The sequence below is a fragment of the Procambarus clarkii genome, chromosome 23, assembly GCF_040958095.1.
Source record: "Procambarus clarkii isolate CNS0578487 chromosome 23, FALCON_Pclarkii_2.0, whole genome shotgun sequence".
Taxonomy (NCBI): Eukaryota; Metazoa; Arthropoda; class Malacostraca; order Decapoda; family Cambaridae; genus Procambarus; species Procambarus clarkii.
Genome location: NC_091172.1, coordinates 22303222 through 22316782, shown reverse-complemented (window position 1 = coordinate 22316782; position 13561 = coordinate 22303222). Strand labels below are relative to the sequence as shown.

Here is a 13561-nt window from a genome sequence, read left to right as displayed (position 1 = left end):
AACCATCCACTCAGGGGCGGTCTCTCACAGGCAACCCCTCCAGCGGGTAGTCTGATGGCTCACAAGGCCCCTACATGGTGCCCTTCAGCACGTACACCACCCAAAGGGGTAGGGGGGCAGGAGAGGGGGCACAGGCAACCCACACCTGTCCCAGGGAGGTGTACGTGAGCCCCTCACCACGGCAAGGAGGCACCACGGAGGGGTTAAGGGCCAAGGACCCGAAAATCCGAAGAAAAATGGAATATTTACGAAAAATTACGAAAAATACTACAACGTTCTGGCAAGACTGTGGTGCAAACCGTTTTATGTTATCTTGAAAAATAACGTAATTAGTCAAATTTCCCGCTGCAACTTTCGTGAATCCGGTCCTCGCGGCCTGGGTGCGCCGCGGGGTATTGTGTCTTACGTTGTAGAAGTCTAAAATTTCGTAATGGCGTTGAAAATAACATGTTATGCATAAAACGAATATAAACTCGTTCATTGGCAACAGTCTCGTGTTAGGGAGAGGATGGGGTTCGTGGCTTAGCAGTCAGTCACTGTGTGTCCCCCTCAGCAAGTGGATGTATCGTTGACGCGCTCTCACAATATCTCCCAGAACTCATGCTATTTTTGCTATTTGTACTGCAATATGACGTACCAAACGAACAAAAGAAAAGCATTGAAAGCTAGATGCATGCGAGCTCTCCATAGAAGGTACGAGCTGGCCGCAATGCGTAAATCACGCATTGTCACGAGTGAAGATTGTGGCGGCCTCTCAGCCGCGAGTAGAGTAACTTGTCGCGGCCGGCTACGCCACAACTAGATCTGCCTTCATAGCCTTTATTTATTATTCAATTTACATGAAACTTGCACATTATATGTAGAGTTTATGCCTCTAAAAAAACATGTAGTTTTTCTTATCTACGTAGATTTATTGATTTTATAAATAATGATAAACTTCATTTTGTTGCATACGTTTTTGGGAAACTTTAAAAATCTGTATTATTGCACTAAATATATCTCGGATAAAAATCCTTGGTGCAAATCTTTATTATATAGTAAGGTCATAGCTGAGTGTCATAGAAATGATTTTGGTTCACAATTGTGGGCTGTGAAAGCAATTGAACATTGTTGAAAAATTGTCTTTTTTTTTTTTTTTTCTCCTTCTCTATTTAGGCTGAGATGCTGAAACTTGGCCTAGTTGCAGCACCTTTCACATGTATCAGGATAATAAATTATGAATACCCTACAACAACTCTCATAGTTCCTGTAACATAGCCCCTTATGCCTGTAAGGCAAGATTTACCCTCCCTGAACCCATGTTGATGGGTTGTCACGAAGTCCCTTCTCTCCAGATGTGTTACTAGTTTTTTTCTCACGATCTTCTCTATCACCTTGCATGGTATACAAGTTAAGGACACTGGCCTGTAGTTCAGTGCCTCTAGTCTGTAACCCTTTTTGTATATTGGGACTACATTAGCCATCTTCCATATTTCTGGTAGGTCTCCAGTTTCCAGTGACCTACTATACACTATGGAGAGTGGCAAACAAAGTGTTCCTGCACACTCTTTCAATACCCATGGTGAGATTCCGTCCGGCCCGAAAGCTTTTCTCACGTCCAGCTCCATTGATTCTTGTACCAAAGCGAGATGGGACTTGGAGACCTGTAATCGATTATCGCAAGCTTAACAGAGTAACAATACCTGATCGTTTCCCACTTCCAGTTCTCAATGATTTGTTGCAAAGTATTGGTCGAAACAAAGTATTCTCAACGTTAGATTTGTTGCAGGGATTCTGGCAAATCCCCCTTGATGAGGAAAGTAAACAATTGACAGCCTTTAGTACTCCCAATGGTCATTTTCATTTCAAAAGAATGCCGTTTGGTTTGCGTAGTAGTCCAATAACCTTTTCACGGCTCATGACAAATCTATTTCGTAGATTGATAGGAAGTACGCTTCTAGTTTACCTTGATGATCTCATAATCATGTCGCAAGATGTTCAGACTCATTTCCAGAACCTTGAAAAAGTACTTGCAAAGCTCGCTGAAGCTAATTTAAAAATAAAGCTTGCAAAATGTTCATTTTTAAAGCAGAAGATTAATTTCCTAGGTCATACAGTTACACCTTCAGGTATTACATTGAATGAATCAAAAATTATTGCTGCCCGTGATTTTCCAACACCTCGTACCGCAGAAGCCGTAAGACAGTTCACAGGTCTTGTAGGATTTTATCGTTCATTTATTGCTGGATTCTCTATTATAGCCGCTCCGCTTTACAAGTTGCAAAGAAAAGATGAACCCTTTGTTTGGGGAGAGGCCCAGGATCAGTCATTCAAAAAACTCAAAGCAGCCTTGATTTCGTCACCTGTCCTTAGGTACCCAGATTTTTCTAAACCTTTTACGTTGGTTACAGATGCTAGTGACATAGGTCTAGGTGCTGCATTACTTCAAACAGAAGGTCACAGAGATCACGCAATAGCTTATGCTAGCCGTACTTTATCTAAAGAAGAGAAAAATTATAGTGCAACAGAACGAGAAGCCTTGGCAGTTGTTTGGGCACTTAAACATTTCAAGGATACAATTTATAATTACTCAGTTCATGTTCTTACAGATCACCAACCATTAATTCCCTTGTTCAAAAATAAGAATCCAGTTGGAAAGTTTGCTAGATATTTGCTCACAATTCAAGAATTCAATCCCACATTTGGATATATTCCAGGAAAGCAAAATGTTGTAGCCGATGCGTTTTCTCGACACGTAGCTGCGATTTAGTTAAATTACCCAGCATTAGATGCTACAGTAGTAGAAACGGAACAAAGACAAGACCCCATATGGGCACCCGTCATTAAATTTTTGACTAAGCAAGATACTCGCCCGATTCATAAACCGCCAGTACCATTGAAAGAACTAGTTATGTTGGACAATTTACTGTGTAGAGTAGTAAAGCTAGGGACAGCCCCGAGGAAATGTTGTCAGTTAGTTGTTCCAGCTGTCTTGGTACCAACTGTGTTAAAAATTATCCATGATGCTCCTGCAAGTGCACATCCAGGAAAGGATCGTACACTCCAACAAGGTCGATTGAAATATTTTTGGCCAAAAATGGCTAAGGGGATTGCTCATTATGTTGACAGATGTTTAACTTGTTTACAGCACAAGGGACATGTTTCAGGACCTAATCCAATTCAGGTGTACCCAGCAACTAAAGCTCCTTGGGAACGAATATCGATGGATTTATTGACAAATTTTGCGGAAACAGAGAAAGGGAACAAACATTTGCTTGTAATGGTCAATAATTTTTCACGGTTTTGCGAACTAGTTCCTATCCCGAACAAAACAGCAGAAACCATAGCAGCGCATTCCATGACCAAATAATTTGTAGATATAGTATGCCTAAAGTAATCCTTTCAGATAATGGTCCAGAATTCAGTAGTAGTATTCTAACTAGCTTGTGTGATTTATATAACATCAAAAAATGTAGCATCATGCCTTATCATCCGGCAAGTAATGGACTAGCTGAACGTACTAACAGGAAAGTGTTAGATGCCTTGAGAGTCACGTTGAATTTTGATAACAACAATTGGGATGATTTTATACCCTTAATTCAGTGTGCTATAAATTCTTCAATTAATGTTTCTACTGGTGACACACCTCACGCTATTCTTTATGGTACAGATAAGATCCTCCCTAATGAATTGATTAACGTACCTCCTACTCCCTTATATAACGTAGATGATTTTGTTCAAATGAAGCGTAGACAAATGCAACTAGTATTCAAGAAAATACGAGAACAACTGTCCAAAGCAACAGCCGAGTTCACTCTAGCAAGGAATGCACGCGCTAAACCCAGTAAAATAACTATTGGATCTGTAGTAATGATACTTAACCAACACAGGTCTGGTCCTATGTACAAGTTAACTAAGAAATTTTTGGGTCCATATAAGGTAATCGAGCTTATTAAAGGTAACAAATACAGACTTAAGAACTTGTTAACAGGAGAGTATATAAATGAACATTTAGACCACATGAAGTTAGCTAAAATGACTGTTGACGAGACTGATGAGGAAGATGACAATGAACTTACCCAGACAGATACTCCTACTCAGACACCACCTTCTGTGGTTGACAGACCACTGGATGTTCAGCAACCCCATACTAGCAATTATAATCTTAGATCTAGACCTCTCGTTTCAACCGTGCACTCACCACATGTCCATTGGATAGATGTTAACGAGGATATCTCTCAAGATGATAGTTTGTCGCATGAAGTTTCATCTGTTCCGGACCTTCAGTCAGAGCCAGAGTTGTATAGTGCTCTGGATGAGCTAGGTGTAGATATCCGCAGAATTTATAATTGATTGCACTCTGCAGTTATTCTGTTTGTTTTGAAAAAAAAAGTCATTTGCAGTATTTCTACCACATGTCTTATTATTACCATTATATATAATGTATAGTTTTTCTCAACTTTATTTTGTTATAAATTAGATGCCATTAAGTCTACTACCATTTGTATTTTTACAGTGCTTGTCATAAGAGTTATTATTGTTCTAGCAACCACATTGTTGCTAGAACAATGTTGTTGCCACATCAAAACTCCAACCTTTTCTTATCAGCAAAGCTACACCACCACCACCTCTCCTTTCTCTTTCCTCACTACATAGTAGCCCTGTGGAAACATTGCGTTTGTTATGGTTTTCGTTAGCTCTGTTTCTGTGAGTGGTATTATGTCTGGGTTTTCTTCTAGTGCCCGTTCTCAGAGTTCACTTGTTTTATTTGTAATCCCATCTATGTTAGTGTACATTGCCCTGAAGCTCACTTTCTTCTGTTCATTTTCTTGTCCCCTTCGTGGGGAGCATTCTGCTGGTGGGGAAAGCTGTTCCCTGAGTGAGAAGATCTGAGAGGTGGTGTGAAGGGTCTCAGAGGATTTTGGGGTGGGGGTTCAAGGGAAGGGGGGACAGGTAGGGTGTGGGGTAAGGAAATAGGGGGGGACATGGAGGTTATGGGGTGAGGAGGGATGGGGAGGGGGGACAGGGGGGGGGGGAAGTTGGGAGGGGGGACATTGTGGAAATGGGGGAGGGGTGACAGGGTCAGAATGGGGTGGGGAGGGGGGGGGGGAGGGTTGGGTGAGCATTTGGGTGGGGGCAGGTAGGGTGAGGGGAAGGGAGGGTTTCTATGCAGAGGGGGGTGGTGGTGTTGCCCTCGCCTCTGGTATTGCTGGGATGCTGGTTGTGGGCTCCCCCTCTTGTCTCTGGGACTGTTGTGTTGGGGGCTGCAATTTCCTGGTTTACTCCTCTCTCCCTGCACTTCCTCCTTGCCTCTGCTGCCCTGGCTCTCTCCTCCTTCGTCCTGTCCCTCTGCAGGAATACTTTTTTGTATTCCTCCACATACTGCAGATGACTCTTCCTTTCTAGAATAACCTTCGTGGACTTGTTTGTAAACACCACCTTTACCAGTCGGTTTCTGTCCTTGTTGTACCAGCCCAACCTGAAAAGCTTCTCAATGTTTTGTTCAGCCCCTTCCATCTGTAACCCCTTCAGTATCCCATGTACTGCCTCTCTGTCCTTGCTATTCCATTCCTGCCTATTGGATCCTTCCCGTTCTTTGATGCCTACAACTACCACTGATCTTTTTCTTTCCAGCAGCTGACTGGTGCACCTTGCTGTTTCCTGTGAGGTAGCGGCTTGCATGGCTACCTCCCTCACTGTGTCCATTGCATCTGAGCTCTTTCTCAGTATTTCTGCATATGTTTTAGGTACAGAGGCATTTCCTTCCAATGCTACATACCCACCTTCCCTTTGGATGATAATCTGATGCTCAGCCTCTTTATTTTTCTCTGAGGGATTTGATCTCCTCTCTTGCTGATGTCAGCTCACTTTGCAGGTTGTTAATTGTAATCCTCATTTCATGTATCTCCCCCTAAATTCTTCCAAAACTTCTCCAAGGTGAGGTGGTGGTGGAGGCCAAAACCGTCAGTAGTTTCAAAGCGTTATATGACAGTGCTGGGAAGACGGGACACCACGAGCGTAGCTCTCAGTCTGTAACTACACTTTAGGTACACTTAGGTAATTACATAGTGCTACTGGCCCTCAGATAAATTCAAGTATATTTACCATGTACTTTACTAAATTAATGTCTGTACTCTTTTTTTTCATCAGGCAGTGTGGTGCTTCTGCACGCTGAAAATATTTACAAGGCACTGCTGGAAATATATAAAGAAAATGAGCCTTTTGTAAATATAAAAAATTTCTACCCCCGGGTGAAGACGATATATGCTGGGATAACCAAGGCATACACAGAAGAATTTGCAAAGACCTACAAACTCTTTGAAACGTAAATACAGTGCAGTATTGAGTTTTTAGGGAGCCCTCTGTAGTAACGTGAAGCTATGTGGTTACCATCTACTGGGTCACATTAGCCACAGAGTTCTAGTGGTCTACATGGGATCAGAATCAGAACTCTACCTCCTCACAGAGATGCAGGGAGCAGTAACATTTATTCATGCCACCTCACTGGGAAAGGCCCTCGGTGGCTGTTCCTTACACTGTGGTAATTACCAAAGTGCAGTTACACACTTTAAACAGGATGGAGTTGAGAAGTGGAGAAATATATGGGTGCCGAGTGAATAGGCACTTGGGGACTCTGGACCCCACCACTCTGTGGGGCGGCAGTTTCCGCCAGTTTTCATAATTATTTCAATGTCTCTCATTCGTTTCTTCTGTTTTTTTGCTGTATTATTATTATTCAAAACGGTGCAATTGGTGGAATTTATATAATTCAATGTATGGAACATTGCTATGCTCAAAATTAGGGAGCTCATATATGGTGACATGAACAAATCCACAAGGGTCGTGACGAGGATTCGAACCTACGTCTGAGATCATCCCAGACGCTGCCTTTATCGACGGAGCTACGACATGGTCAAAAGAGTTGAAACCAAAGTTCTACTGAACTTACTGGATCCTGCAGCCTCTCCGAGACACAAACCAGGGTTTTACACAACTCCCCCATGCACTCGAGCTATGTCAATAGGCCGTTTTCCCTCTTTGCCCTTACTTCATTACAATAGATAAAGGCAGCGTCTGGAATGATCTCGGACGTAGGTTCGAATCCTCATCACGGCCCTTGTGGATTTGTTCATTTGATGCATCACGCTATTGTGATTTGTGTGTGTTATGGTTGTCATGTATATTATATTCTGAGATCAATCAAAGTGTGTTTGCTGTCATTACACTATATACCCATGCATATAACTATCAGAATTTTTGTGCACCATAATGAACCACAAAGATCGTGTGTTGAGTTTACATACACAGAACAAGAATCAAAGGTCAGCCTAGCGACCGAGAACGGTGTGTGGCAGGGGCTGCCCCAAATACATCTTTACATAATTATTTCAGCGTCTGTGAATGGTTTTATATCTAGTTTTTTGCAGTAATATTATTCAATAGCATGTAATTTGTGTAATTTTTGTAATTAAATGTGTGGAGCATCACCATTCTAAAAAATATTGGGCTCATATACGGTGACATGTATATTATGTTCTTAGATCAATCAAATGGTGTTCTTGCTGTTATTACACTGTCAACATTTATATGCACCATAACAAACTAATAAGCAGTTCTGGTGGGTATGGCGATGAAATCAAAATGCAGCATGGAGCCACAAGCAGACAACACCAGCAATCACATGATGCAAGACAAGTATGACTCCAATATTCTACACATCTCACTATGACTAGCTACATAACTGCTGTTATCACATTCCTGTCACAAAAATCCTGAATATGAATCCATTTCAACGGTTATACTGTGAAGGAACATAAGATCGTTCATGAGGTGTAGATGCAGGAAACAATGGCTGGGTGCTGTCTATACCTCATGCTGTGAATATCATAACTAGCATTGTATTTGCTGATATATGTACATTGTACATAGTCTTTATCACATTCAGGATCATCTTTGATACTCAGCACAAATTAATTTCAATTACCTATTTTACTCATAATTACTAAGTGGTGCTGTGGTTCCTAGCTGCATAGCAGTACTGTCAGCTGCTCCTGTATGCGCCAGCCTTGGTCGCTCTCTCGGTACTGAGGCTCTCGCAGCCATTTTTTTTCCAGGTGGGGTCTATTTACTGAAATCCTAAGGCACAGGATGCGAGTCCAGTGTACCCACGGGAGTTATGAATCACTCCCTATACCTAAAAGAACCATATGGTGCTCTGCACACCCACGATTGGGTGCTTTAAGGTGCTCTGTGCAGTGCTGTAGTTATGGCAAATTTTCATCTGCCTCCTCATGGCAACTTGGAGATCCAGGGAACTTTAGTTCCTAGTAAGTCCACACAGGTCTTAGATGCTCATGCCATTCGCTACCATTATTTAAGATTTATTCCTGTAATTCACTAGCAATTGGGTATAGGCATACTAAGGTTTATCCCTGATAGCTCATTTTCTTCAGTTTGGTATGGTTCATGGGTTGCCCCGTGGCAAGGGTGCTGGGGGTGTGGCTGGCTCAGATTGCCACGCTTGGTCCCATGATTTGTGGGCATTCTCATCAACTTGAGAATGATCCAGGACGGACTGAAACGTCTTCGTCCCTTCACTTTCTAGTGTGTGGTTTAGTCAACATATTTCAACCACGTTATTGTGACTCATCATCTGCATTTGTGGGCAGTTCTGGTCATGTCCTCCGGCATATGGTGGTGTTGGGCAAGCCACCCAACTTCTCCTTTGGGGTGTTCGGGGCTCAAGGGGTATGCTTTTTCCACTTCGCTCCGTCAGGTCATCTTGTTTCGGTCCTGCAACGGGTCTGTGCAGTTCTTTGGTTCATTCTGGTTTTGTTCAGTCTGTACCACTGGCTTCCTTCTGGATGATTTACTGTCCCAAATCTGGCTTCTTTTAGGGCCAGGTTTTTGGGTGGTGTCTCTGGCCCAGCAGGCAGCGTGTTGGCATAAACCTGCTTCCTCTGGGGTTCAAAGACTGGTTATGTTCGTGGTGGGGCGTCCTGTTTCTCGTCTTCCTTGTCTTTCCTTTGGCTGGTCTCTGGCACCTTGCATTTTCTGCATATTGCTCGGTTCGTAGTGGCCCATCTACATCTACTAGATTTTGGGTTTAGCCCACCTCGATGGGTGGTGGTTGTGGGCTCCCAGCCAGTCGGCTTGTCTGCTCACTGGAGGGATAGTTCTTTCCCAGTTCACTGAGTTCAGGTTCCTGGTGCCCTGGGAAAGTCCCGTCTGGTTCCATCCCGGTTTGGACTTGGCTGGGTCTTGTGTTGGACTCTTGGACTGCTTCCTTGTCTCTCCCTCTGGTGTTGTTGCTGTGGCTGCAGTCCCGCCTTTGTTTCTGGAGGGCCCCCAGGTCCCTCAGTGGTTGTTTGAGCAGCTGTGCAGACGTCTGAACTTCGCTGTGCTTGTTTACCCGCCGGGTCGGGTTTGGCTTCAGCAGCTGTTCTGGTTCCTTCAGGGATCTCCCTTACACCTCTCTCATGATTGTTGGGTTCGGCCTCTGGAGGCCTTGCGTTGGTTGCAGCATCGCCAGCTTTCTCTGTGTTTTTCGGTGTTCAGTGCCGTGGCTCCTTGTTATACTCAAATTCTGTCAGTTGAAATGTAACCAATCGCAGGCAAGTAGGCCTCCGACGTCATGCCAGACAGAGGAGCATCAGCCATGCTCCCAGCAGCCTCAGTTATCCTCACAGGCTCAGAGTAGAAGGACCTCGGCTAGGCAGATATATACCTTGCTATCTCAGTCAATAAATATATACAGAAGCGACTACTGTGTCTACCTTCTACCCGAACAAGGCAAACGAATATCCTACCTGAGCCCTCGCTCAAAGTGTTTATGGATGCCTTGTCTCTTGGCTGGGGCTTTGTGACCAGTGCTCACCAGGCCGGCCAGGAGCAGTGGGCTCCGTCCTTCAGTAGGGCTCACAACACAGTTCGCGCCTGTTTGGCTGTCACTTCAGAGGGTGCGGGTCGCTCGGGTTTCGATGATCAGGCTCCATTTGGACTGTACTCCGGTGGTTCCTTGCCTGACCCGTGTGGGTTCTCTTTGGTCCTTGGCTCTTTGGTGCTGGTCTCTTAGTGACTTCTGGCTCTTTTAGAGCCGTCCCAGAGAAGAGTAGTCCTGTTGGCCCCTTGGTGGCTGACCCAGCTTTGGTTTCAGGCGCTGCTTGTTCAGTGTTCGAACCCGCGAAGTTTCCTGCAGTTCCACCTCTTTCAGCAGATTGGACCAGTATGGTACGTGGCTGGTTCGGTCTTCTCCTCTGCTCTTTGTGTCTTTCTGACCTGGTTTATCACCACTTGCATGGTGATCAGGTGGCTTCACAGATGGTGTCCCACTTGCGAGTTTCGTCTCGGCGACAGTATGAAATTTCCTGGTGTTCTTTCTGCCGGGTTCTCTCCCTTCGTAGATTGTCATCTATTTCGGATCTGGTTGTTTTGTCCTTTCTCTCTTGACTTTTTCAGAAACTGTCTTTTGATGCTGAATACTGTTGCCTCAAATCGTGTGGTGTTGGCAGAGCCGCTTTTGCTTGCATTCTGAGGGTTGTTACTTCCGCTCCGTTCCGCAAGCATTATGCACTGTGCACCTTCGGCCTGCTCATGCACCATCTGAGTTGTCCTGGTCTTTGGACTGGGTGCTCTCTTTTCTCCTTGGTTTGTTGTGGCTCCTTCAGTTCTGGATTGTTTCTCTCAGGCTCTTTTTCCTGTTGGCATTAGCTTCTGGGGGTCAGGTTGGGAAGCTTCATGCTCTCTTCCCATGCACGGTTTTCTGCTCTTTCTGTCCTGGTGGTAGGTTTGTTCATTTTCAGCAGTCTCCCTCTTTTCTGGCGAAGAATGGAACGGTGGCTTTCCGTAAGGGCTGTTGGGTTGATGCTTGGTTGGTTTGGCCAGGGAGTGGACCATGTTTTGTGTCCGGTTGCGGCTCTTCACCATTATTCGTGCGCCATGGCCTCTGTGGCCGGGGATATGCTAAGAGTTCTCTGTTTCCTCCACTGTTTGTGGGTTCGGGTCTCCCAGGTCATCTGCAGGGTTATTCATTCCAGCCAGCCTGCGGTCTATCCTCGAATCCATGACGTTCGCTAATTTGCTGCTCTAGCTGCTGCTTTTTGGGTGATATGTCTTGAGTTGACATTTGGGCGCGAGGATTTTGGAGGTCGGACAGGGTCCTGGCCGCCCGTTACCTCGTTTGTGTTCCTGGTCCTAGTCAGGCGTGTGTCGCTATGGGTCGCAGGTTGCAGCTAGTGGTCTCAACTTCGAGTTGGTGTGAATGGCGGCAGCCTCCCAGGTACGTCTCTCTTTTCCTTTTCTGTGGTTAGGTAGCTCCAGGGAGCCAGAGGAGCTATCCACAGGAAACCAGCGTTGAATGTAATGAAACGCCATTTTCTGGGCGAATCCTGGAGGTTCTTCGGCAATCTTCCGGTCGGAGATATTCACGTTTTTTTATATTCAACCTCTGAACTGGGGTGGCATGACCAGCACGGGGGTCTGGGGCTCCCCCTTCCCCCTCTTGGGGAGGGGGGGAGCTGCACAGAGAACGACAGTAATGATGTCATGCTTGTTTGCTCATTTTCAGATTGGGGAGTTCTGCTTGATAATTTGGCTTTCGGTAGCAATTTTTAACCAGGTTTCTTTTGGGACGCCTACCTTTCTGGGTGCCTAACCCGGTCATTGGCACACATGGAATGCCTCTAACCACATGGGGGTTTCTATAGGCCATTGCTCCTCGTGCCTCTCTGAGGGGGCTAGGTTCTTGCTTGTGGTCCCTGGTACACAAGAACTTCAATCAAAATGGTCTAGAAACATATCAGTCCAGTAAGCTACGAGGAGCCTCCGGGACTCGCCCAGAAAATGGCATTTCATTACATTCAACGCTGGTTCATTTTGGCAATTTTCAGGCTGTGGTCTTTAGTTTTAACCATGCAGTCTTTTGGTTTGCCTCTTTCTGGGTTCCTTCCCCAGTTGGTGGCAAGTATAAATAACTTTACATTGAAGTGTTAAAAGGCCATCACTCCTTTTGCCTCTGAGACCTGGTTCTGGCTTGTAGCCCTCTGTAGACCAATAGAACTTTGCGACTAATGGCACCGAGTAATATGGCACTGATCAGTGTATGATAGTTTCAGAGAGCCTCTGGGGCTCATCCAGAAACTGGCATTTCATTACATTAAACACTTTTTTAATCTAGATTTTGCATAAGAGAAAATATTTCGGATTCATCTGTTTCACTAATGGCCTTTTGCTCTCTCCATAGGACCATCAAGGAAGAGAGAGACGCCCTCACACCTTCAATAACAATTGAAGGGAAGGTGTGGGGTAAAGAAGAGATCTCCAATCTTATTGATAAGAATGAAGATCTTATCAATAAGAATGAAGATCTTATCAATAAGAATGAAGATCTTATCAATAAGAATGAAGATCTCCAGAAAAAATTAAAAACAAGTGAGGTATGTAGTTAATAAACATATTGTAGTCTCTAGAGTGGAATATTGTTGCAAACTAACAGCCCTATTCAAAGCTTGCTGACTTGATCCATTATTTGTTGACCCGATCCATCCTCCTGCTCCCTTGACTCCATTGTCTCTGCATGCTTTGCCTATACCCCATAACCCCAATTCACTGATCAAAGATTACGAACCCTTTTGCAGGAGAGACAGGAAGTATACCGGAGGTATATTCAGAGTCTAGAAGAAAGACTGAAGAAATGTGAGGTATGTAGTTAATAAACATATTGTAGTCTCTAGAGTGGAATATTGTTGCAAACTAACAGCCCTATTCAAAGCTTGCTGACTTGATCCATTATTTGTTGACCTGATCCATCCTCCTGCTTCCTTGACTCCATTGTCTCTGCATGCTTTGCCTATACCCCATAACCCCAATTCACTGATCAAAGATTACGAACCCTTTTGCAGGAGACAGTGAAGGAACACAAACAATGTGTTCAAACAGAGCATAGTCTGAAGGAAAGACTGAAGAAATATGAGGTATGTAGTTATTAAACATATAGTCTCTAGAGTGGAATATTGTTGCAAACAACCCTATTTAAAGCTGGAGTAATTGCTGACATGATTCATCCTCCTGCTCCCTTGACTCCAATGTCTTTGCTTGCTTTGCCTATGCCCTCGATTTCACTGATCCTGGTCTTAGTCTACTGTGTTGTTCTTTGCCTTTGTTTCTCCCTTATTATCTCTGCTTCTGTTCTCTCTTTATTTCTGTCCATTCTTCAATGGAATATTTGTGATTTTTATGCCAATTTTCATGAACTCTAACCTCGAATTATGCAGTTTTATCCACTTAGTGTTTGTCTTCAGGAACCGATGCTTAGCACTTGTTCTGGTCGCTTCTGTGGCTCTAACTCTCTTCCCCTCCAGCTTTTGCTGGGGCCCATAACTCTACTGCTCTCTTGATTCATTATGATATTCCCTTCGTCCCCCTACTTTTTCAATTGTACGTTCGGTGTTCTGCGGCCCGTATCTTTAATAATGATGAATAATAATTGTATATTCAGGTAAAAGTACATATATACAAGATGAGTTACAATGTTGAATTTCTAGAGCTAATACATACTATGTCTAAAGCCCCTAATACGCACAGC

The 13561-nt window shown here is 44.2% G+C and overlaps 2 protein-coding genes across 17 annotated transcripts in view; one reads left to right on the top strand and one right to left on the bottom strand.

The window, feature by feature from the left end:
* LOC123763955 (dipeptidyl peptidase 1) overlaps positions 1-13561 on the bottom strand; it is a 176712-nt gene that overhangs the window by 111499 nt on the left and 51652 nt on the right. The gene's annotated exons all lie outside the window — the stretch shown is intronic.
* LOC138367876 (uncharacterized) overlaps positions 1-13561 on the top strand; it is a 40906-nt gene that overhangs the window by 24571 nt on the left and 2774 nt on the right. For 7 of the 11 annotated variants that reach the window (XM_069329944.1, XM_069329948.1, XM_069329947.1 and 4 more), the window contains exons 3-6: positions 6130-6304; positions 12221-12413; positions 12615-12677; positions 12879-12950. In XM_069329944.1, coding sequence (XP_069186045.1) covers positions 6130-6304; positions 12221-12413; positions 12615-12677; positions 12879-12950 — 503 coding nt within the window. The remainder of the gene's footprint in view (positions 1-6129; positions 6305-12220; positions 12414-12614; positions 12678-12878; positions 12951-13561) is intronic. The other 4 variants (XM_069329953.1, XM_069329954.1, XM_069329951.1 and 1 more) reach the window with 3 other exon arrangements.